The 26,280-nt window shown below is 37.4% G+C and overlaps 1 protein-coding gene across 1 annotated transcript; it reads right to left on the minus strand.

The window, feature by feature from the left end:
- Positions 1-4,132: 4,132 nt before the first annotated feature.
- LOC140143064 (kelch-like protein 6) lies at positions 4,133-21,779 on the minus strand. The gene is made up of 5 exons (XM_072165114.1): positions 21,090-21,779; positions 16,269-16,535; positions 14,636-14,924; positions 8,028-8,146; positions 4,133-5,233 (listed from the first exon to the last, which is right to left on the minus strand). The coding sequence occupies exons 1-5, from the start codon at positions 21,501-21,503 to the stop codon at positions 4,751-4,753; spliced, it is 1,572 nt and encodes a 523-aa protein (XP_072021215.1). The 5' UTR covers positions 21,504-21,779; the 3' UTR covers positions 4,133-4,750.
- Between the last annotated feature and the right edge of the window lie 4,501 nt (positions 21,780-26,280).

The following is a 26,280-nucleotide window of genomic DNA, read 5'->3' on the forward strand; positions in this document are numbered from 1 at the left end:
CTAATCAGTTACCTAAAACATTACTTGGCTTATACATACATATATGTGACCATCCACCACAAACCCAGTGTAAAGTCACCAATGATTTTTCAGAGATATTGACAAATAAACCTAAATAAATCAGTAGAAAACAAAGGAAATTACAACTTCACACTGGGTTTCGTCATGGATGGTCACATATCATCAGTATAAATCTTTGCTGAACCCAATATAATATATACAAATATACACTGCCATGAGAGGTTCTGGTTAAAACTATGGGCCCGAGGTGAGATCAATAGTATTAATTGATCTCAACGAGGGACCATAGTTTTAACCAGAACTTCGAATAAAGGCAGTATATATTTGTTTTATATACTTCATTAATATGTTCTTTGTTCATTGATTGGTTAAAAGAAAATTATTTGACGCTTTTACTCTCCCGCTTCTATCCTGAGAGAACAGCACGACCAATTTAAGCACAACCTATATTTTGCCCTTCAAAATAATCGAATAGGCTAAAATCGGGCTAACCAATTACAGCAGCGAAATCACGCTATGGCAGTTTCATCGGCGTGAACTGCTCCGTCGATCAAATGCGCGCACGCCGAAGGCATGGTCAAAATACTATTTACGGCTTGGAGGTACTATTTACGGCTCATCCGGGACATTGAAAATACTATTTACGGATTAGAGGTACTATTTACGGATAGGAGTACTGATGGTAGAACTATTTTTGGTCATGTGATCCACTTTTAACCAATCAATGAACAAGAATATATTAATGAAGTATATAATAAGTAATAGTATGCTACTTGTACTGTTAACTTATTCACATTCGAGCACCATATAGATACATACATAATTAATAGATCAACTACATCAGCTAAAACATTACTATTTTACTACTTTTATAAAGTGACTGAATACAACAATGAATATAATCCAAAATGTTCAAGAGCCATTGGCTGAGGACCTTAGTTCTATAAAAGCAAAACGATCATGCAGACATTTATTTGGCTGTTCCCATGACAGGCCTTGCTGTTTGAGGCGAGCGATCGCTCACGCTCCCCCCCGGTCCCCCAAACTCGATTTCTAGTGAGCGATTTTCTACTCGCCATGGACACTAAATATCACTTGCTGTGAATCCTCCCCCAAATCAGCCAGCTTAATCAGCAAATTCAGTATTTAATCGATTTTGTACCCCTCAAAGCGGAGAAAGGTACAAATTTACTAATTGACAAATTGAACATGAATACCATTTTAAAACCAAAGCTCTACTTGATTATACCCCAATAAGTGTATTGTAAAATTTGTGTAAATTCCACCACTCGCCTAGCATCATGCTAGCGAAAGTGATAACCACTCGCCTTTAAAATCTAGACGGCAAGGCCTGCCATGACCTGTCAATAGTCAGCAAGTTTTAGGTCAACCAACTGTTGACAGCCTGCACACACCCCTTATAAAGGAATTCTACTTGACACTTTAGTACTGTATTACTGCTAATAGTTGTGCATATCCATCTTTGGATCTCAGCACATTAAACTTCTCTCCTTATGAAATGCGGGTAGCGGTAAGGCACTGCATTGTAAGGTGAGGCACTGTCTTTGACCCCCCCCCCCCAAAAAAAGAAAAGCACACTCCAGTTAGTCTAGAAAATGTTCCAAACATGCCAAAAGGCTTTAACGGAAGGAACCAATTTGGTACTCAATTTGGTCTACCCGCTGCGCTGACCTGCTGAAAATTTAAGACTACTGTGTGTGAAGTGTCCGGAAATTGTCAACTTCACATAAAATTCACTAGTGCAAGTGAAAAGAAACATGTAAATTTTGTAACAAGGAAAATCATGAAAATATAGAAAGAATTAAAAAATATAGGAAATATAGGGCCACTTGAAGGTACCCAACGCTGGCGTGATTTGCTACTATTGCTAGACATGTACAATCAAATGATCGTCAATCATGAATATGCGAGAATTCTCAGCATACAAAGCACAGGGACTTCTCTAGTTGGTGAATGGTCTGTACATATTCTCGTCTGTGTACGCAGTCTATGTTAGTCTAGTAGGACAGGTGAGATTGTTTCCTAGGGAAGAAATATTAACCCTGACTGCAGAGTCTCTGGTATTTGACTATAAAATTATGATTAATACAATTAGTTATATCAACATTTGGTTTTTAAAAGTCCTCTGTCCGAATCATGTAAAGCTCAAAGTGCACTACCAAACTTGAGGCGAACCAATGTATAGCTGTTCACTTATTCACATTAGAGCGCTGTAGATATGCACCTATTTTAATAACAATAAACTAGAACTACTGTCAGCTACATCAGCTGCCTAAAACATAACTTTGCTTTTGTATGTACATGTACAGGGTTACAAATAATCTAATGAGATGGGCAGTTGTTGAGGTAATATTTTTCTTCATACATAAAATATTAGAGCACCATAAATATGCAGTGATTATGCACCTATTCTACCAACAATAAAATTGAACAACTCAACTAATCAGTTACCTAAAACATTACTTGGCTTATACATACATATATGTGACCATCCACCACCATGGATAAAGTCACCAATGATTTTTCAGAGATATTGACAAATAAACCTAAATAAATCAGTAGAAAACAAAGGAAATTGCAACTTTACACTGGTTTTCGTCATGGATGGTCACATATTATCAGTATAAATCTTTGCTGAACCCAATATAATAAGTAATAGTATGCTACTTGTACTGTTAACTTATTCACATTCGAGCACCATATAGATTAATTAATACATAATTATAGAACTACTATCAACTACATCAGCTAAAACATATTTTACTACTTTTATAAAGTGACTGAATACAACAATGAATATAATCCAAAATGTTCAAGAGCCATTGGCTGAGGACCTTAGTTCTATAAAAGCAAAACGATCATGCAGACATTGATTTGGCTGTTCCCATGACAGGCCTTGCCGTTTGAGGCGAGCGATCACTCACGCTCACCACCGCTCGCCCAAACTCGATTTCTAGTGAGCGATTTTCTACTCGCCATGGACACTAAATATCACTTGCTGCGAATCCCCCCAAATCAGCCAGCGAATCAGCAAATTCAGTATTTAATTGATTTTGTACCCCTCAAAGCGGAGAAAGGTACAAATTTTATCGCGCTTTGAACATGAATACCATTTTAAAACCAAAGCTCTACTTGATTATACCCCAATAAGCGTATTGTAAAAATTTATGTAAATTCAACCACTCGTCTAGCATCATGCTAGCGAGTGATAGTCAGCAAGTTTTAGGTCAACCAACTGTTGACAGCCTGCACACACCCCTTGTAAAGGAATTCTGCTTGACCCTTTAGTACTGTATTACTGCTAATAGTTGTGCACACCCAACTTTGTTTGGATCTCAGCACATCAAACTACTCTCCTTATGAAATGTGGGGAGCGGTAAGGCACTGTGTTGTTCTTTTTATTTTTTGGTCCATTGACGCAAAGAAAAAGTTTTGTTTAAGAAATTGAGAGCTTAAATTAAAATCAGAACTGGCTTATATTTAACATTATAACAAAGGACATATCCAGTTCTGTTAGTAAGTCTGTGAAATATGGCTTCACAATAGGCCTGCTCATTACTATTAACTTACTAGTTATATTAGTGTTAAATAGTATCAGTTGTCCCCTATTTGTTCATGTAATACAAAAATATGTCACTTGTGGTTATTTAGTCTTTGCCCCCACCCCGCCCCAAAAAAAAAACCGACTCGGTTAGTCTAGAAAATGTTCCAAACATGCCAAAAAGCTTTAATGGAAGGAACCAATTTGGTACCCATTTTTGACAAAAGGGATGACTGTATGACCTCTGTCCCAGTAATCACCTCTTTGGCCTGAGACTGCTACAAACAAACCCCATGTTTGGAACTTATGTCTTCGAAATAGTAGTCATAAATGTGCAACAGAAAATTAGTGACTAACATTAATGACCGCAGTCACAGAGGAGAAAATATTCAGACCAATCACCAACTGGCAAAGACCCAGCATCACAAGTTAATGGAGCCAATCGTTCCAAGGAGTGTGACACACAAAACTGCTATATGCACATACTGCAAATTTTTATGGTCTTTCGTATAAACATGAGAACACACTGCTGTCGTAATCATAACATAATCATGGGCATTAACCCTGGGGAAACAGGTGGACATGTGATTTTTGTTCATTTCAACTACTTTGTGACAATTCAGGGTGAATTCCCCCCCCCCCCCACACACACACACACCCACAGGGCCCACACCCACATTTTAAGACGGATTGACACTAAAATGCACGTAACGCTGGTGCAATTTGCCAGACACACACAATCAAAAGATCGGTCCTCATGAATATGCAAGAATTCTCAGCACACAAAGCACTTCTCCTGATGGTGAATGATCTGTATATTTTTCTTTTTTTTTGCTCAGACTGTGGGATAAGGCTGTTTTCAGGGAGAAATCTTAACCCTACTACAGGGTCTCTGGTATTTGACTCTAACATTACGAATAATACAATTAGTAATATCAACATTGAGTTTAAAAGTTCTCTGTCTGAATTAAGTAAAGCTCTAAGTACAGCTTTCATAGTATAGGTAACACAAAGAGTAAATGTCAGAGCAGCACATCTTGAGTGTTCAGAATTTAAAGCCACATAGACTTGTCAAACATAAAGCTGGTTGTGAGACTAGAATGATATGTGACTAGAAAGGTATTAGCAGGCCCGTCCTTCATCGCATGAAAGTACCGTTTAGCCAAATTACCCAACCCTCGAAGTTGATTTTTGCCCGATTTTGCCATCTTCATTAGGGACTCCAATCTTGTGAAAGTGCTTGTTGGCAGTCACAAACAGCTCATCGTCGATTATAAAGGCACACTTCTTGAGCGGTCCTAGTCGAGCTGCGACCGAGGACTGGTCCTGCACGTCACCAATCACTGCACTCCCATTCTGTATATCAACCTCAAGCTCATGAACGTTGATTTCATGCCATGCACACAAATTTTCCCTGCACTTGCAGTTCCCACCAACAACTCGGTAACACATGCCATCTACTACCACTAAACCGCATATACTTGGTGGCACAGGGTGACGGAAAGTATTAAGAATCTTCCATGATCCTGTAGCTGGATTATACATACCAAGGAGGTATTCATTCTCGGATCCCACTTCTTGATGTACAGGAGGTGCATAGATAAGAATCACTCCATTGTAAGCAACACAGGATGATGGATTTGCATTGCGCTGTCAAAGAATAATAACATTTTTACTTTAAAAAAAAAAAAAAAGAAAGTATGTCTCAGACACATTTTGTAAAAAAGCTAAGTGCTATGCGATTTTTTATTTTTTTAAGAAAATGAGCTATACGATATGCGAGTCAATTGGCACAATATTTATGTACTTTTTGATATTCAAATACAGAAACATAGTAATCATACACAATGAATAGTTTTGTTTGTCTCTTTCACAATCATGGCGAAATGTGTTCAAAAAACAACAACCAAACTGCAAAAAAAGACAAAATCGAATCGCTATACAATACTGAAAACTATTAAAAAATGAACATATGGGAAAAAATTACGCCAACGCGTAGTGCTAAGCGCTCAACTGGATTTCACATAGCAATGCGCGCGGTTGTCTGAAACATACATTCTTTTTGTCTTGGCCTAATATGCCATGCCAATATAAGGTAAATGGGTATATTCACACCTTCTTGTGGATATTCCAGTTCTCTTCTTCTTCCTATGTGCATATACCCCAATTTGAGTATTGTCGCACCGGTTTAACGATCCTATGCACGATCCTGGAACCTAGGATTGATTGCATATACCAGAACTGGGGATGGTCACCATTCTCTTTTTGAATAGCTGACACTTAAAGGCCCTTTCAGTGATTTCACAGGAACATTTAAAAAAAATGGAAATTTGTCAGAGTTGCTTAGAAATAAAGAATACGTCTACAGAATTTCATTAAACCACTTTTCCCCTGAATACATCGACAAATTAGTCAAAAAACAGAAGTTTTAGAAAGGTTTTCTACTTCAACTCAGATCGACTCGAGAAAATCGAGATTTTTTTCGTACAGTGCGCCACCAATCGACTGGAAAAACTTCCTAGTCCAGTGTTTCTAACACGGGGGAAGTAGAGACTAAATTGATTTAAAACAGACGCTTAATTTTTGTAGTAGAAAACAAAATAAGCAATTAAACGTCACCGAGGCAAACTAACGGTCAATTCAAATATGAAAAACAGTTAAAATTGTGTATTTTGTTTAAAATAGTAGCTACTGATGCAATAAGTAGTAGAAACAATACGAAACGCGTGTTGGTATGGTGGAGTGTGAGCTTCTTTCGATCTCGAGTCGGACTTTTTGTACTGTTAGTATCAAAAGTCCAGATTCATGTAAATGCTTTATTTTGTTTAAAATACACGGCTTTCGACCGAACCACTAGCAGGCTATGTTAGCACATCTATGCCAATTACAAAGGTACCAAAATCTGAATTTTGATGATTTTTACGATCGTCCGGATGAGCAAATCACTGAATGGGCCTTTAACGCATTGCACAGGATTTGACTCTTCCTGTACATGTACACGGGACCAACAGCTTTATGCGACTTCAGAACCACAGGACGTTGCACATGTCATATACTATGTACATGTATATCTAATCTGCACGTGCTAAGCAGTTACAGCAGGCTATATAGATGGTCAAACTTTATCAATCTGAGGTCCACATTGTGAAGTTCAAACAGTTGACAGAGTTATTGCACAATTTTGTTTGTCCAGAATTGTAAAATGGGATAATTGAAAAATTTGTTGGCTGTATTCCATAGTAGCATGTAGTGGGGCACAGCGAATAAACAATTTTTTGAGAAAATCAGGTTTGAAGAAATGCCAATCGAGTTGTGAAAATCAGACATTCATTATATTTTGTGATTGATGTGAAATTTCTGTAGTAAAATAAATAGATTTTATCTTTATATAACTTTCAAAAGACATAAAGACACATTATTACTGGTAAATGGAAAACAGTATTAAGTATGCATGCAAAATACAATACCCTAATCTAACAGTAAACACCCACCTGACGCCACCGTTTAATCCTTATGGTGTTACTTCTTTGGCTTCATTCCATAGTGGCGTATCAGTCCGATACATCACTATTATATTGAATGTAGCGAGTGTACTGGTACGCCACTATGACATGCAATGTATTTCATTATTGCCGATATTTTTAGTGTGTCTAAGGGTACATGTGTACATGTAGGTGGCTATGGTAGGCCACTGGTATTAAAACTGGTCTGGAAACAATGTCTATTTGGTTTGGTAGCGATTTATTTCTTCATACAGATAACATAAAATAATACAGCTCGAAATCATGATGTATCAAGCGTCCATATCGGGGTGTTGGTTCGCCTAGAGCATGAGTGAGAGAGAGTGATTTCTCCCCCCCCCCCACCTTGAGGGAGTCTCGATTATAAGACTAAGAGGGCCCAAACTTCCCAAGATAGGTAGCAATCAACTAATGATCTCGCTGGTGAAAGCACAAGACATTTTTCATCTGTGATCTTTGTGTATATTTAACTAGGCCTACTATAAAATGTGTATAAAAAGTGGTGTATGGTCAATACACCACTATGGAAAATGCAAAAGTTCCCTTTGTAACAATACGCCAAATTTAATCAGTTAATTAGCTAATTTTGACTAATGAGATTTAGCAAAATGAAAGAGAACGTCATTAAAAACATATGTGCCAATTTTCAAAAAAATGACCAAAAACCAATATACGCCACTATGGAATGCAGTCATCTATGGGAGGGGACAGAACTTTAATAAAAGCAAATAGGAGTAGAGTGGTTTTTTTATTGTATTTCTTACATTTTTCTCCGTCATTTGAGACCACTCGTATGCTTTTACCTTTGTGGCATTTTGAGATATGCCCATGTAAGACCAAAAGGTTTGTCAGTTAGTAAGTAACCTAGTAACATACACTTTTATAGGGTGGTCCCGCTAATGCGGTCCACCAAAAATACTTACCACTGCATGTGAAATGTCTGCGGGTATAATGCTCATGGAATACCACTTGTTGCATCTGATGCTGTAAAACTCACAAGAAGTATTCGGCAACTCATCTCCACCAATAGCATATATCTTGCCTATTAAGAAACACAATACATGTAACAAACTAGAAATAGTATGAAATTGTATTTGACAATACTGGTTGGTACGGCATGCCCACTAGGGTGCATCAAACGCCCCTCATGACAATGTTATTTTTTGCTCATATGATTAAAGTGTGCCACTTGTCAAGTTAAATAAGTGGTCCAAATTTAAATTCAAGCGGAGGTCGGAAATGGGTCCACCTTGAGCTCAAAGTTTGAGCGTTATTTGCATGTATAACATATAATTACACATGAGGCAGCTATTTAGTTTTCGGTACTTTATGACATGCTCAATAAAGGCTGCCTCATTGATTTGTGCACTAAGTAGCCAAAATGTATCATCTCAATGATCTCATACTTACAAATCATAATAATCATGCTAGGATGATGTCACAGGTTATATGCCTTCAAAATGAATAGCTGCCCCATGTATTCAAATACATAGTAAAGCATACATATCTCTTATAGTCTTGTTTGGTGTTAATACACTTTACGGTTGCCATCAGAAAGGAGTCAATTGATATCCAGTTAAATACAATGATGCTTCTGCTTGAGCAGTGAACAATTAAAAAGCCATTATATTATTTATATTACCATTGCTCAAGATACTGCCCATGAAGTGAAAGTTACTAGTTTAGTCTTAATCACGGCTATCGCTATACAGTTTACGCTTCCGCAAATTTGGTGTCTTCTTCCGATCTTGCTCCACCACCTGCAGAACATTCTGATAATGTTTCTCACTGTGGGCTGTTTAAGTATTCTGATGTCAATGCTGATGTTGCTGCAAGTGCCCTAAAAGCCATGAAACGACATCTGTGGTACATCTCCCAAGAAATGATCCCACTGGCTCTCTTCAGTGATAAGGTGCCACCAAAGGAGAAACAAGCTCTTGCTAGTAGGCTTCTCGCAGTTAAACCCGATGAAGTGATGGTCACACCAACTAATCGGTATGGTTCAGGCTTTGGTAAGCCTAAGTTCTCTAATGAGAACATCACACAAACAACAGCTTTAGCTGACTTTGCCGGCAGAGACTCTTGGTTTACTATGAACATCTTGCAGATTAATGAGGCGTTCTTAACAGATGACGTAGACACATGGCCAGAATCCCCAGCGTATCTATCCTCCTTAAACAATGTTAAAGCCATCAATGTGGTTAATGACGAGCGGAACGTGGTGTGAAACTGAGTGCCGATTTCCTGGCTACAGCCCACAGTGAGAAACATTATCAGAATGTTCTGCAGGTGGTGGAGCTAGATCGGAAGAAGACTCCATTTTTGCGGAAGCGTAAACTGTATAGCGATAGCCGTGATTAAGACTAAACTAGTAACTTTCACTTCATGGGCAGTATCTTGAGCAATGGTAATATAAATAATATAATGGCTTTTTAATTGTTCACTGCTCAAGCAAGAAGCATCATTGTATTTAACTGGTTATCTATTGACTCCTTTCTGATGGCAACCGTAAAGTGAATTAACACCAAATAAGACTATAAGAGATATGTATGCTTTATTATGTATTTGAATACATGGGGCAGCTATTCATTTTGAAGGCATATCTATAACATGTGACATCATCCTAGCATGATTATTATGATTTGTAAGTATGAGATCATTGAGATGATACATTTTGGCTACTTAGTGCACAAATCAATGAGGCAGCCTTTATTGTGCATGTCATAAAGTACCGAAAACTAAATAGCTGCCTCATGTGTAATTATATGTTATACATGTATGCAAATAACGTTCAAACTTTAAGCTCGCGGTGGACCCATTTCCCGACCTCCGTTTGAATTTAAATTTGGACCACTTATTTAACTTGACAAGTGGCACACGTTAATCATATGAGCAAAAAATAACATTGACATGAGGGGCGTTTGATGCACCCTAATGCCCACAGGTGCCCTACTTTTACATATAATTTACGTGTACAAAAATTAAGCACAAACAATGGTAGTCCGGCTGCCAGTGGGTTTGATATTGTTTTGGTGTCCATAGTTTTGTTTTTGATGGATATTGCTTTTCAAGCCCACCAACTTCAAAAATAAGTTTACTTGAACTCTGTCAGATATGGCGGGTCAAAGTTCACACAAAGGTCAACATTCAAATTGCTCGAATGCTGTTGAAAAGTTATTGCTCTTGTTATGGCGATCCAGAAAAAGTATACTTTTACCTATCTGAGACATTCCCTTCTGGCGTTATAAGCAAAAAGGTCAAAGGTCACCATTTGACCTCCACAGGGTCAAAACCTGAAAAATACTCTGATTTCTATGAAAATAGTCTCAATTTTTTTGTCTTCTATAAACAATTAAAAAACAGTTAAAAAACAGAATAGTTTGCCATAGCTATGATGTTTCGTTACTATGGTAACATGGTGACAAAGGTCAATGTCCATTGAATCATACATAGATCGAATTATGGTGGAAAATGTCCTTGTTGCAGCTATTGACAGCCAAGGCACCCTTAGGTAACTGAGTGCATGGTCCTAGATTGACGACAAGCACATGCATATACCGTATGTGGGTGTGCAATGGTAAACTCTTTCAACCAAGGAGGATCACCACAATACTTCACACAACTGAAGACAACCAACCAAGGACTCCTTCCTGTAGCATGAGCAAAGTGCATGATGCACTTTTGTCAGTCAGTTGGGGGTTTCAGGGGGAAATGCACCAAAGTCTTGAGAAATTCACCTAGACTGGGTAAAATTTACACCCCCCCCCACTTTTGTTGGTCAGTCGGGGGAATGCACCACATCTTGGGCAATGCACCTAGTAGGGGGAAAATTTACCCCCCCCCCCACATTTGTCGGTCAGTTCAGTTGGGAGAAATGCACCCATGCCAGTCATAGAAAATGCACCTAGTCAGGGGAAATTTATGGGGCTACTTTTTCAATAATTCTTGAGTGTTCTGGGGACAGAAACTTGCATCAACAATTCATCATTTAGTTGGGCCTGTTTAAGGTAGGAGCATTGGATAATAGGCCCATGCAGGAAAATAGCCACTATATCAAATCAGAACTATGTATATCAATTAACCAATTTAAGGTAAGTCTTTACTCCACTTATTTTCAATGTCTCATGGAAATTGAAACATTGCTTATGTTTTTCTTTATTTTTTGAAAATTCCTTAATTTTTTCTACAAATAATTATTGCTGGCCTAAAGGGAATGTGATGTGGTTCATAAGCCTAATACCTAAATACTCTTGCCAGGTTTTTTGATAAAGTGTTTATTTTTTGAGAAAAATAATATTTGCTATTTTTAAATTAGGGAAATCTAGAAACACCCAAGACTTAGAATAAAAATACTTTATTAAAAAAAGTTGGCAAGAAAAGTTTCTATATGTTTCTAGATCAAATCAAAAAAATTTGAGCAAGTACTATAAACACAACCTTCAAATATCCCCTTTATTACAGGCCAATATACAGGGTGTCCCAAAAAAAAAGAGGCCCCTCATTGCGCCCTCTTTTTCTCCTATTTCTGAAACGTTGATCAAATATATTGTGGTATGTAAAGAAACCTTGAGTCGTTAGCTTTAATAAACCAAAACAATTATATCAATCGGCTCACAACTTTTGAAGATATGCTCTTTTAAAGAAATGTACCCGTTTTTCACTCTGTCCACGGAGAAGGTTTAGCTACTTCAAAGATTGAAAAGGAGTACACATACCATGCATGAATATCAAACATTCCTCAATGATAACTTTATAAAATAAATTTATTTATGGAATGGGCTTTACCGGTGGGTTTATGGGCAATGGATTTTGTTAATAGTGTCATTAATTTGTGGGTAAAATGGATGCCGAATGGGACTTCTTTTGCTTTACTTGCAATTACTTATTTTTTATTGGTTATGCTTTTTTATTTTATTATGTTTCTTACTTTCTTATTTTGTTGTTTCTTGCTTTCTTTTTTTTATTTACAACATAAGTCATTTCTCTTTTTAGGATAAAAGGTAGCCCTAAAAGGCTGTTTGGTTTGTCTTTGGTTCTTCTGAAGTGAGTTTACTGTGCTGCTCTGCCCTCTACCTGGTTGCCTCCTTGGCGAATACAGGTTTCAGCCCTGGTCTTGCGTACCATCCTTGTGCGCCTGATACTTGTATTTAGTAATACGTTTGAGAAGATCTTGGATTTTGCCACAAAGGAAAAAAATCAAGAGGTCTGGTGATCGAGCAGGCCACTCCACAGCATGAGCCATCCCAACCACTCTGTTTGCTATCCGTGGACAGAGTGAAAAACGGGTACTTTTATTCAAAAGGGCATATCTTCAAAAGTTGTGAGCCGATTGAAATAATTGTTTTGGTTTATTAAAGCTAACAATTAAAGGTTTCTTTACATACCAAAATATATTTAATCAACTTTTCAGAAATAGGAGAAAAAGAGGGCTCAATGAGGGGCCTCTTTTTTGGGACACCCTGTAGGAACAAAGTCACTAATATTATTTGGTAACATGTTTTGTAATAAGGAGATCCAAAAAGCAGTTCTATAAAGGGGATATAAAGAAGAAAAATAATATTTAAACATAGTATCCATTTTCAAACATTTACCAATTTTAGTGAACAAGGCTTAGTGTCAAAACCATTTTATGTACAAAGTCAACGGGGTTTCTTAATGATTAAAAATAGCACAAGTCAAAAACACTTTTTAAAAAAAATTAAAAATTAGTATGCAAGTTTTTCTCACCCATCCTGTATCATTTTAAACCTAATCTTTGCATGAGACTGTAGCCGAAGTTTCTAGCAAAAGGTGAATGAACCAAACCAAAGAATTTTAAGCAGTCAGAGGAGCCAAGAGCTGTGGTCCCCTACTTTAGAAACCTGTACAATGTACATGCCACTGACTTCCTTGAATTTATTATATTAGGACCTTGAACTATTTTCATATCTTTAAATATCCCAAATTGTGATCAAAACTGAAAATAATTGTCCCATATTTTTAAAACGAAGAAAAATGTTATGCGAGTCTGGTGGCGATCAAAATATAATTTTCCATTTCATTGCATGAGCCATTCTAACATTATTTTGCTGAAAACCCCATCATAATCAGACTTACAGCTCCAGAGATATACTGTAGCTATTTTAATGTTGCTCGACCTCAGAACAATAAAATACAAATAAAGTTGAATAATATTATTTATTTTATCTCAAAATAAATATCCAACTCATTTTGCTTGCTCACACCACAAATTCTAAAATTTGAGAAAATGGTAGCTAGTTTTGGGTCTTTAGATCATAAATATGCAGTTTTTATCAATTTGGAAATTTAAGGTAAGTTGTTATGGTGGACGAAAAAAAATTGGCATGGAAAATCAAACTTGGCACTTTTCTCAAAAACTGCTCATTTTGTCACAAATCTGCATCATTTCCTTTCCAAAATGTATACTTTTAATGCACTTATCAACATTTCTAAAAACAAAAGATACAATACAAAATAATGTCTAAAATTTCTCACATGACCCTGTGCGCACACTTAAATGTGAAAAAACTTTTAGAAAAGCTATCTGATAGCTTTTTAATTCGATTTCCACTTCTCGCCACATAACTGGATTTGTCGCACAACCAGTGGCGTAGCCAGGATTTTGGAACCGAGGGGGCCCAACTTGTAAATGTACCGACGGAAATATTTTTAGCCGACGGAAGTTGTGTATGGTTGCCCCAAATTTTTTTCAATGGTTTGAAAAAGTGAAGAGAAAAAAAAAAAAAAGGATATCAGGCGCTAGCAACCGAAAAACAGTCACTTTTTAAACCATTTTTTATACAATTTTCCATTCTTTCTTTCATCACCGTCCATAAGCAAAGTAAAATATTAGTCCATTGATCACCCAAATTATTTTTCACCAACACCTTCCGTCTACCAACGGCCTCTCATGAACCGACAGCCATCATGAGCAGGGGGCACCGGCCCCATGCCCCCCCCCCCCACTGCCTACGCCACTGCGCACAACATGAGCCATAGATCAGTGGCGTAGCATCATAGGGGAACGTGTCCCTCAATCTATTTGATAATTTAGAAAATCCCAAACCAATTGTTTTTTGTATAGCATCAGCTTCAATTTTGGCCAGCATGCTTATAGACTTTATAAATTTTAAGCCTGGCTTGCTTGAGAATTTTGCTAAAAGCCTGGTCCCCATTATAAAAAACACACAAAACTTCCCTAACATGTTTTTCTGATACATACAGCTAAATACACATAACTACTCCCCATTCCAGAAAAATACAGAACTAATTTTTTGGAATTAATATATAAGGATAATATTTTTTAATTCCAAAAAATTAGTTTCTGGAATTTTTTTTTCTGGAATAGGGAGTAAATTAGACAGGTACTGGCCAGTGACCACTAACCAGATTATACCAGCTGTGAGCTGTGAATCTGGCCAGGAGGGGTTATTATCAATTAGTGAGCAATTTGTGAGTTAGGCCCATTTCTGTTTAGATAGAGTGGCCAAACTGCACAACCTTGGAAATTTAATACGGGCACTACTCTTACCATTCCTGGAGTTGTAAACAAGTAGAGGTTTTGATCTTCTTTGCTCCATAGGAGCTAGAGTCTGCCACCTGTTACTGACGTAATCATACTTGATGAACTGCGGACGCTTCAGTCTGCGAGGCAGAGATTCCGTTCCTCGGGCAACAAACAGGTTTCCATCAGCATTGCAGCAGCTGTCTACTGTCCCTGCGCAGTCTTTTAATGGTAGATCTGGGAAATGTGTCAGTGGTAACCAGGAAGATTTGTCAACATCATAGAATGTTGATACTTTCCCCATACATAGAATGGCCTTGAAGAAAACAAGAAAGGAAAATATGGAGACATACAATTTTAGCTTGTGTACATGATTCAATGCAAGGTCTTTTTTTCCAAAATAATTTGAAAATCCTTTGTCATTCCAGACAAAGTATTTTTTCTTTAAGAATTTTTGACATCTCTGAAAAGTTGTTGCAATAGTTTCTTTATACTTCAGACAAACTGTATTAAAACATTAATGAAGTGATAAAGTAGAGAAACATCATACTGTTGTATTTTGTAGCAAACACACTAAGCTCTTTAGTGTGCAAAAGTGGATCATTGGGTTGCCTGATTTACTTAACTTATATCGACTGTTGTCCTTGTAGCAAACAAACTAGGCTCTTTGGTGTGCAGAGGTGGACCATTGGGTTGCTTGATTTACTTACATTGACTGTTGTCCTTGTAGCAAACAAACTAGGCTCTTTGGTGCTCAAAGGTGGATCATTGGGTTGACTGATTTACTTACATTGACTGTTATCCTTGCAGCAAACAAACTAGGCTCTTTGGTGTGCAGAGGTGGATCATTGGGTTGCTTGATTTACTTACATTGACTGTTGTCCTTATAGCAAACAAACTAGGCTCTTTGACATGCAGAGGAGGATCAGCGGGTTGACTGATTTACTTACATTGACTGTTGTCCTTGTAGCAAACAAACTAGGCTCTTTGGTGTGCAGAGGTGGATCATTGGGTTGCTTGATTTACTTACATTGACTGTTGTCCTTGTAGCAAACAAACTAGGCTATTTGGTGTGCAGAGGTGGATCATTGGGTTGCTTGATTTACTTACTGACTGTTGTCCTTGTAGCAAACAAACTAGGCTCTTTGATGTGCAGAGGTGGATCATTGGGTTGCTTGATTTACTTACATTGACTGTTGTCCTTGCAGCAAACAAACTAGGCTCTTTGGTGTGCAGAGGTGGATCATTGGGTTGACTGATTTACTTACATTGAATGTTGTCCTTGTAGCAAACAAACTAGGCTCTTTGTGTGCAGAGGTGGATCATTGGGTTGCTTCATTACTTATTGACTGTTGTCCTTGTAGCAAACAAACTAGGCTCTTTGACGTGCAGAGGAGGATCAGTGGGTTGACTGATTTACTTACATTGACTGTTGTCCTTGTAACAAACTAGGCTCTTTGATGTGCAGAGGTGGATCATTGGGTTGCCTGATTTACTTACATTGACTGTTGTCCTTGTAGCAAACAAACTAGGCTCTTGTGTGTGCAGAGGTGGATCATTGGGTTGCTTGATTTACTTACATTGACTGTTGTCCTTGTAGCAAACAAACTAGGCTCTTGTGTGTGCAGAGGTGGATCATTGGGTTGACTGATTTACTTACATTGACTGTTGTCCTTGTAGCAAACAAGCTAGGCTCTTGTGTGTGCAGAGGTGGATCATTGGGTTGATTGGCGTCATACATCTTCAAAGCTGTCTGTATCAGCTCCTTGCATTTTGGAATAGCATACAAAGCTGGTGATTCGAACACTGTCATTGTGAGATGACCTATTGGTACTATCCCTAGTCTGATTTTACTCAAGAAACGTAGTGCAAATTTTTTACGGCTTCCCCAATTGTGCCGTAACCATGCCACTGTTGCATCAAACACCTATTAGAGGACAAATAAAAAGGTAGAAAGTAACAATTTACTTCATTTTTACTGCTTTCAATTTAGCAGTACCCTAGTAACCCTACTAACAATCCTAAGGATTCCAATCTCTATGAACAAATAACTGAGATGAATTGGAGCAGCCAGGAGTAAACATTACGTAACAGAAACACCCACCTTTTTTTAACAGACTACAATAAAGATGTTGTCAATCAAAATTAGACTTCCTCCCAAGACCAATCATAGTGTGCCTAGCACCTCAATCAGTACGCAGGGGTGTCTATTCTTCCATTATTCGCCCCCCAAAGAGAAGGGGAAAAAATACATTTTTGTATACATGTAGGGGGAAAAAGGAAGAAAATCAACAGGATTCAAGAGAGTTTAAAATAAAATGAACTTATTTGGGGGGGGAAAGTCTATAACTGAAGCATGCATTATTATGTTTTTATGGCTATTTTTGGAATGAAATAGTTTGACACTGGCTGACAGTGACTGTCCTACAGGGTAGGTGAATTCCATCCAGTGCTATTTATTAGGGAAGAATTATAATGGGTACTAGCATATGTAGTAGTCCCTTTGCCCATTCTCATCCCAAAATAATTATTTTGTGGGAAACCAGTTAAAGCTTTAGCATAAATCAGGGAAGGTTGGGTCAGTAATTTTCTCTGCCTGGGCACCCGGGCTGGGCACTTGTTCACTAGTGACCATGCTTTTAGTATTATGCGCAAAAAAATTAAGGGAACTGGTTCCTGCTTTGTACATAGTGGCTACCAGCATTAAATTTTCTCTTTTGGGTCCATTTTTGTAGAATTCCAGTTGGGGAAGAATCTGGGGAAGGATGTGGCACACTGTGGTAGGGAGACGGAATAATTTAGATTTTCTGGAGGAATAAACACCTCTGCTGACAAACGAGTACCCTAAACCACAGACTGCACCATGCTCTCCACATAAGAATGAGAAATACAGAGCAGAGACACAAAGGCACTACCTTTATGACCCAGGCCCTTGCCTTGGCATGGGGCAACTTGTTTTGAAATTTATTAATAAACAATGTCTATACATGTAGATAAAGCATCAACTGATTTGGCTGAATTTTCCTGTTCCTTATCTTTTTTTCCCAATGCCCACCATCAAATGCTCAAAATTATTTTTGGGATGACTCGCTGATTTGATGCCGTCATGATTTACTCTTTTCTGTAAAAGTGCATAGAAAGGCTTCTATTGTTATGTTGTATGTGACATGATCAAGGGGAATGAGTCACATATCGATCCTGGTCAAAAATGAGTTGTACACATGTTTCTAAAAAGGACATTTAGAGCTTTCAGAAACTGAAAACCCCAAGTTGATACAACTTTTGTTTGCGAAGTCACATCAATTTATCAATTGCTGAAAACAATATAAAAGAAAAGAATTTTAACACTTTCTTTGTTAATATCTCAAAATCAATATTAGCGACATCCGACTCATTCCCCTTGAGCATGTCATATTTATATGTAAGTACATGTGGGCAATTCCAAGCAAAAGTGGACATGACTCAAAAAAATGAAATTGCCAATATATATTTCTTTTAACTTTTATATTATTCCAAACAGATGTAAGGTTCAAGTTATAAACTTTTTTCGGCATTTTTCTAACATTTTTTTTTTTTTTTAAATTTCTTTGGAGAGTGTATTTTAAGTGAAGAACTCCTGTTCAACTTAGATATTTTCCAAGTGGGCCTATTTTATTAAACATGGGCACTTTTCTTTTAAATTTGATACATTTTATATCTCTGAAATATGGTCTTCAAGAAACATCCAACACATTTTAAATAATCCCCACTAATTTTTTTTTTTCTTTCATTATGTTTTCATAGCACTAAATATGGCGTGAAAGTACGAGTTACCGAAAAGATGCATTTTTAATGTATTTTCAAAATGTTGGCAATGTAATTGATGCCACTTATTATTTTCCTTCTACTAGTAGTGCCTTGAGTAAAAAATAAGAAATTAATATACCAAACACTATCCATCACATAATAATGACCCATTAAAACTGTAGCACGAGTTACCAGTAGCACGAGTTACCGATGTAGCACGAGTTACCATAGCCCACTTCCCCCTGTACCAGCAAAGGTAATGCAAAATCTACCACTTGGCAGCAATAGAGGATCTCCCAACTACATGAATATGCATTTATATGTGACCATGGTATTGGTAACTATTTTTTTCTTTCATTGCGTTTTCATAGCACTAAATATGGCGTGAAGCTTGAAAGTTACCGAAAGATGCATTTTTTTTATATATTTTCAAAATGTTGGCAGTTTAATTGATGCCACTTATTATTTTCCTTCTACTAGTAGTGCCTTGAGTAAAAATAAGAAATTAATATACAAAACACTATCCATCACATAATAATGACCCATTTAAAACTGTAGCACGAGTTACCAGTAGCACGAGTTACCGATGTAGCACGAGTTACCATAGCCCACTTCCCCCTGTACCAGCAAAGGTAATGCAAAATCTACCACTTGGCAGCAATAGAGGATCTCCCAACTACATGAATATGCATTTATATGTGACCATGATATTGGTAACAGCTTTCTAGCAGCAGTGTAGCCAGTGTGGGGGGGAAGGGGCAGCCTGCCCCATGACAAACTAGAATTATGCAGTTCAGTAATTAAGGTGCCCATATACACACACACACAAAAGTGTGTAAATAACAAAGGTTTGTAAATAAAAAATAATATGCAATATGCAAATAAGCTCATTAATATTCATAAATATGCAAATAACATGACACAAAATTATACAGCACACCAGGCCACCATATCCAACCAAACCAAGTTTGAAGTTGATTGGTTATTGTGTTTATAATGCTTCAAAGTGGATTAATGAAAATGTAGGCAAAATTTGTAAATAAGCTCATTAATATTCATAAATATGCAAATAACATAACACAAAACTACACAGCACATCAAGCCACCATAATTCTATCACCATACCGGTAACAAGTTTGTAGTTATTGTGTTGGAGCTGTACAGTGGATTAATGAATTTGCTTCCGCCCGGACAGCCAAACAAAGAAAGAAACAACCAGGCAACCACACATGTGTGGGGGCCAAAAATTAAAGAGAAAAGTGACGTCCTGTTGCAGGAAAATTAAAGTAAAAATATGGAAGGCAAAGATAGAGATAAGATTCAAGGAGCCAGTTTCCACCCCGATCATGTGCCAAAATAGTGTAAATTTATTTATACCAAATTTTTGCACTGTACCAATAAAGTCCTTTTTTTTTAAGCTCAAAGACTTTACATTGTACAGTCTCTCTAAAAAAACATGCTATTTAGCATATATCCCACTATCAATACCTGGTCAAAATGATGCAACCAAAATTTTTAGCCCTCCACTCCCTAGGACCTAGCCTAAGAACCAACGCAATCAATTAATATGGGCCTCATGGAAGAACAGAGGATACCTTAAAACATCCACTGAATGAGTAACCCAGGCAAAAGAAGAAATAAAACAAACAAAAAAGATACTGGAAATCCTGAGATTAACAGCCACAGTGACATTGTTGATACTGAGATTTGTGTAGTTCTGAGATTTGTATTGGAAATTGGTTTGTTGTTGAGTGTAATGAGGCTCATTTTCCAGCTTAGTGAAGTGAAGTGATTGAAATTGGGCAAACTAGAGTATTTGCACCAAGCAGGAAATGGTCTCAACCAAAAGATGACCAAACATTCTATAACTCAGAAAGCAATTTTTAAAAACTTACAGAGCAAATAACCATGAACATTACAAGATTTGTGAGGGAATTTAGAGTCAAATAACATGGAAGTAAAAGTTTTATCAATTGTTGACTGTTCAATTTAACTGTTTAAATTTAAGCCCTAGAATAAAATATCCAAACAGGATCAAGCAAGGCGTATGTAAGGCTGGGATGTTTGTATGTAATGTGTGTGGTACATTGTATGCTGGTACATACACTGAATAATAATAATTGTACATAGATGGGTTATTTGGGGGTTATTTGTACATAGATTGAGTTATTTGATCATTACACCAGTTGTTGAGGAATTGTTATCAAAAAAAATTGACATTTAGATGAACAATACCATTTTATATATGGCGGACAAACTGTAGCACGAAAGTTACCGTAGTACGAGTTACCATGTTTTTGCCAGTCAATGTAAAACTATGAGGGGCACAACTTTTTATGGTATACTAAAACAAACCTTATTATAGCAATTACTTATCATATAATCAATAAGGCTTTAGTGTTTTTTGTTTTATCACACCATCAAAATAAAAATGACTGATTTTTAAGCATGTCCTCTGCTCGTAGCACGAGTTCCCGATTTTTACAGCTGTCCCATACATACAAAAGTTGATATCCTGAATTAGCAATACTATGAGGATCTAGCCTTGAATGTTGGGTATTAAAATACAAAAAATACAGATTCCAATCAAATCAATTTAAAAGCTGGAGCACAAAGTATGTAAAAGGACGCCATAAAGTGTAGCACGAGTTACCGTGGAATTGCCCATGTACATGTATGTGCATTGTGTCAGTACCTCTTTTTCACCAGTCAAGTCAGTTCTTTCCAACATCTCTTCCATGAGTTCAGCAGTCATATGTGCCACAAACTCGTCAGACACCTTGAAATTCTTGGCTAAATAATCTTTACATTCTTTCTTGAGTGTATCCAGACCAAATAAATCAGCCCTGGTGAGAATCTTCAGTGCTACTTCAATATTCAGGGAGTCGAATGCTTGATCTTCCAGTGCATTCTCCAAAAAACAGACACACCTATCCATAGCATAGTCAAACTGAAGGTAATGTGCCATATCCATTATACTAAAAACTGTTGCCATGGTAACCTCTATTGCTCCTGAGTAAGCAAAATCTAATAGAACCTTGAAAGTGTCTGCATCACCGGTTATAGTTGCCTCTGACTGCTGACTCTCTTGAAACTCAGATGTCAGCATGGCCTGGAAATACTTGCTGGTGGCAGCGAGGACAGCCTTATGTGCATGGAAGGTTACGTCCTCAACTTTGATGATGATATCGAGAAAGTCTTTTTCTTCTGCAACTCATGCATTCCTTGGAAGGCATTGAATAGTTGCTGAAGGGTTGCTCTGTGATCTGGGTGGCTATATATGCTGTCTGGTATCCAGGAAGGTACTGCCGTACCATCCCAGACTGAGCATTTAAACGATGAATCTATTCCATTATTGCTATCCATCTTGAACTCACTCACTGTAAATTAAAATAAAATAATAGAACTTTCATCATAAGCTTGTTACAATTCATTAAAATAACAAAAAACACATCTTGCACTTTTGCTTAGGCTAAAAAAAATGTTATGTCTCAAAACCCATGCGCATGTTCGTTTTTCTTAGCGCGTTCATGTCAGCTGAAACAGCAAATTCATTTTTTTAGTTTAAAAAAAAAAATATTAATTGTAAATGAATCATCTTTTACAATTTAGGGATGGTGTTTACCTTTTTTTTCTTGTAGGAATACACTATAAATTACATTTTAATACTATTTCAAGGCATATTCATTGTGTTCCTTATTAGCACATAATTACAAAAATATGTGAAGTTCATGATTTGCGACATAGGGGTTTTGACCACTCAGCCAACTTTGAAACATCGCTACTTCCTACATCGCTAATAATACAATTTGAATGATCAAATTTTCAGATATTATAGCCTGTTATGCGTTAAAGATATCCCAAGATTATATTACGATCCACATTGGTACAATATATTAGTTGAATGGTTCCGACAGGATTTTCATGGTTTTGACCCCACAAAGCGATTTATTTTATTTATACGGTATAAATACACGGGAGCAGGGTAGCGTTTCAAGGGGTCTTGGGGTCCAGGACTCCTTGATTTGGCAGGTCCCTGTAATTTGGACCCCTTAAATTTTTGTACGTCTGTGTAGAATTAGATGCCTGGACCCCTTTATTTGCCAATTTGGACTCCTGGACTCAGCAGGTCACCGCTAACTCTGCACGGGAGCTCTGTAAACATTGTCACTCATTGTCTAGTGTCTGAAACTTAGTTAAGCTTTACACCCATCGAATGTGTGTCATAGTCTATTAATAATTTCAAAATGCATTGAATTTGAATGCATTTTGAAATCATTAATAGAGTATGACATGAATACAAAGTATCAATTTTCATATTAAAAATACAAAACATCTTAAAAAATTTTTTTTTTTTTTTAGGTCAACCATGAATGATCCTAGCATTTAGGTCTAGGTCCAGGTACACTACAAAACCGAAAAAATAATTTTTTTTTTTTTGCAATTTCGAGTACCGTACCCTGTTACCCAGGTGGTGGCCGCATTGCATTCTCTAAATTCAGTAAATTTTCATCGTCAACCGTGTAATTGAATGGGATTATTTTGAAATTTTAAAACGCTTGAAATATCACAAAAAAATAGGCCTATGTTGATAAATAATATAAATACAAGCTAAAACCGTTGGGGTTCGATAATGAACCCCACAAAACTAACAGACTATAATTGAAAAATGCCATACGGCCGGCCCGGGGGCACTCACATTTCCCAGCTATACGGGTATGTGCTGCGGGCGACGACCCCCTTTTCCAGAGCCGCTGGCCGTTCCTTAGACCCTCTGAATTCATTGTTTGCCCGCTCTGAAGCCCCAACATTTTTCTAGCCGTTCCATAGACCCTCAGATCATCGATTTCCGCTCTCATCGGCATCTTGAGAGGCGTGTTTTCTGTCCTACTATTTCAAGCCCAAAAGCAGACCCAAAAGCTACTTTTGCGAGCCCAAAAACTTCAAAGGGAATTTTCCATTTATTTCTTCCCCATTGAAACACATCGTAAAGTGAACTTTGGGCGGGATTTTGGGCTCCTTTTAGAGTGGCAACACTGGTTGACTGTTTATAAACATTGCAGCACTGCCGAATGCCTGCCGACCGCGATGCCTTCAGCTGGTGAACATTTAGCTAGAAATAAATAATTTTGAGATCTATTTTGGGAATAAAATTGCCAAATATGAGGAAAAGTACCTTAAATAATTATGTACACATCCTTGCAGCTCTCCACAAACAATGAATTAAAAGGTAATTTACGATCTACTGGTCAGTCTAGTGAAATCGGGAGTGGGAATGGCTGTCAAATTCTGCACACTTCACTCAATCATCTGATGTTAAGCATGGCAGTTCAATGTTGTCTAAATGTTTTTCTTTTCGGCACTGAAAAAAATAATTCTTGTGGGCTTGTTTTTATGGTGGGCTGCTGCTATAATTATCAGTAGGCTAATAGCATAGATTGTAGGTCTACAGGGTCTAATAATTTTTGATTTGAATGCTGTTTTGCTTTGTCACGGTTTCCATCGTAATAGGCCAAACCAGACCTATTTTGCATTAATGGTTTTCCTGATTAATAATTTAATGCACTATTCAAAGTGAAATCGACCGGGGAAATCGATTCCTTCAAAAATCTGTGGCAAAAACGCAACAAAATTGAACCCTGGTTTGGCCTGCGGGTTTAGTTTCCGAGATTTTTCGGATTTCGGCGGCCGATCAGTTCCCAAGACCCCCCCTTTTGGTCGGTCAATCAGTTCCCAAGACCCACCTTTTTGACCGGCCGATCAGTTCCCTAGACCCTCCTTTTTGGCTGTCCGATCAGTTCCTTAGACCTCAAGTTTGAAACTGGTGGTGGCACACCCTACCAAAAAAATTTGAGTGCCCCCCCTCCCCGGACGGCCGGGCGGTTTCACAAGTTGCCGGCTCGATCGTGTCATCCGCCGCCTGCGGTTCCCTGCCCGAAAAATGCGCCGGGTACCCGGGTACAAAATTACCCGAAAATGCCAGGCCTATCTAAAACTTAGTTAAGCTTTACACCCATCGAATGTGTGTCATCAGCCATCAGACACACACCGGGACACCCCCCCCCACACACACACAGGCATAGAGTTCTGCAGTAGCATGTTTTGTTGACATTTTTATACTGTTTACTTCATTTGACAGAACTATGACAACTCAAATACAAAGGATATCAGTTGACAATCTTAATGTTATGCAATCAAGTTTACAACACTCACTATCAGTCTTACAATGAGCAGAAAGTCACTGAGTCACACCATTCAAGTACCAATATTGATTACCTCCAAGTGGCCTACTGCAAATGACCAGATATAACCTGTGTGATTTTCATGTTATTTTGTAATAACAAAACCATGTTTCCTTGATTTTGGTATGAAATTGAGCAAATAGAATTCAATGTCTTGTCAATTTGGAGTTAGGCATTTGAAACTTGATTCTGAGTTTAGCGTCCACCGCCCGCATTATGAATTTTGTGCTGCGTTTGAGATGTAAAATCTGAAAATAATTCATTATTTTGCAAATTACTACTAAACCAGAAAGAAATTTGTTCTGCAAAATTTTAAACCCCTTTTTTGTATTTGAACACTTCAAAATCAATAGAAAGCCTTGAGAACTATTAGATGAATCCATCTAAATATTTTAGCATTAAAAATATACAGGTTTTTGACCCTTGCTCTACCCCCCATTGGAGTGAAGAAGACCGGCATTGGTATACTTCAGAATACATTTAGTTTGTTTTAAAACTTGAAAAACAAAAAGCAAGATAATATACTTTTATAAATGTTTAAATGTGTTTGTGACATTATATTGCGACTGGCGATACCCAATTAGAATGAACAAAAGCGCATAAGCATTGGTAAAAGGCCACTGATAGTGAAACCTTGAAAATAATGAATAATGAATAATGAAATAGTTGCCTCATTATGAGTTGAAAAAAATGGGACGCTAAACTCAACATCAAGTTTCCCCGGCACTCAACTATGGAAGTGGCGGTATGTGCCTGTCAATAGGCCCCCTCTTTTTAAGTCGACTATAACCGATGACCCCCTTTTTCTAAAGTCATACCAAAGGCAATGACCCCCTTTTTTTTAGTTGCGGCTACCCAATGACCCCCTTTTTTTTCTAGATTTTCTAGAATGCCAAAACTTTCAAATTTTGCTCCATTTTTTCAAAATTATGCCGAAACTTTCAAAATTTTGCTCCATTTTTTCAAAATTTTCTACCCGATGGCCCTTTTTTTGAAATCTTATATAGGTATCCTAGGTGAATTCAAATTTGCCATCAAACTGCATCATTTTATATATCAAATTAAAGCCCTTGAGTAACCCAAGCCAAAACTGAAAACCTTTTTTTTTCATAGCACTTTCGTAGCAAAGTTACATCTTGTCAAAGCCTGACTTTCATCAAAAAGATTCATCTAGCAAAATTCCCCAAAACGGCATTTCGGGGTGTTTCTAGATCTTAGTCTCATGGCGATAGCAGCTTTTTTAATGGAACTGCTATCAAAATCCTCTGAAATTCCATGTGCGGGTGACTTATCACCATAAAAATTATATATTTGGGTCAAGTGAAGTATAGAAAACATATTTATGTAGGTTTCTTTCTTCGGGCACAAGTTTTAAATTTCTATGTAAAAATGCATTGACATTGTCGGCGAATTTGGCTGACCAGCAAATGTGTTAACTAAGGTTTGCCTGGGTTACCTATCTTATACTCAGTCAATGTCATGACCCCATTTTTTCAAAATATTATACCCAATGACCCCCTTTTTATTTTGTTTGTACCCAATGACCCCCTTTTTTAAAATAACGCTTTGTTACCGATAGGCCCCTACTTGCGACACCGGTAGGCACATACCCGTCAGTTCTAAAGTTGAGTGCCCCCGGCCGGG

The sequence above is a fragment of the Amphiura filiformis genome, chromosome 20, assembly GCF_039555335.1.
Source record: "Amphiura filiformis chromosome 20, Afil_fr2py, whole genome shotgun sequence".
NCBI classification, from domain to species: domain Eukaryota; kingdom Metazoa; phylum Echinodermata; class Ophiuroidea; order Amphilepidida; family Amphiuridae; genus Amphiura; species Amphiura filiformis.

What these genes read in the sequence shown, in the direction of transcription:
- LOC140143064 (XM_072165114.1), bottom strand. Translation starts at nt 21,503, where the DNA reads ATGCTGACATCTGAGTTTCAAGAGAGTCAGCAGTCAGAGGCAACTATA. An exon ending in ACTTGACTGGTGAAAAAGAG is followed by an intron (nt 16,536 to 21,089) that starts GTACTGACACAA and finishes GTCCTCTAATAG; the next exon opens with GTGTTTGATGCAACAGTGGC. An exon ending in CTACAAGGACAACAGTCAAT is followed by an intron (nt 14,925 to 16,268) that starts GTAAGTAAATCA and finishes GTTTTCTTCAAG; the next exon opens with GCCATTCTATGTATGGGGAA.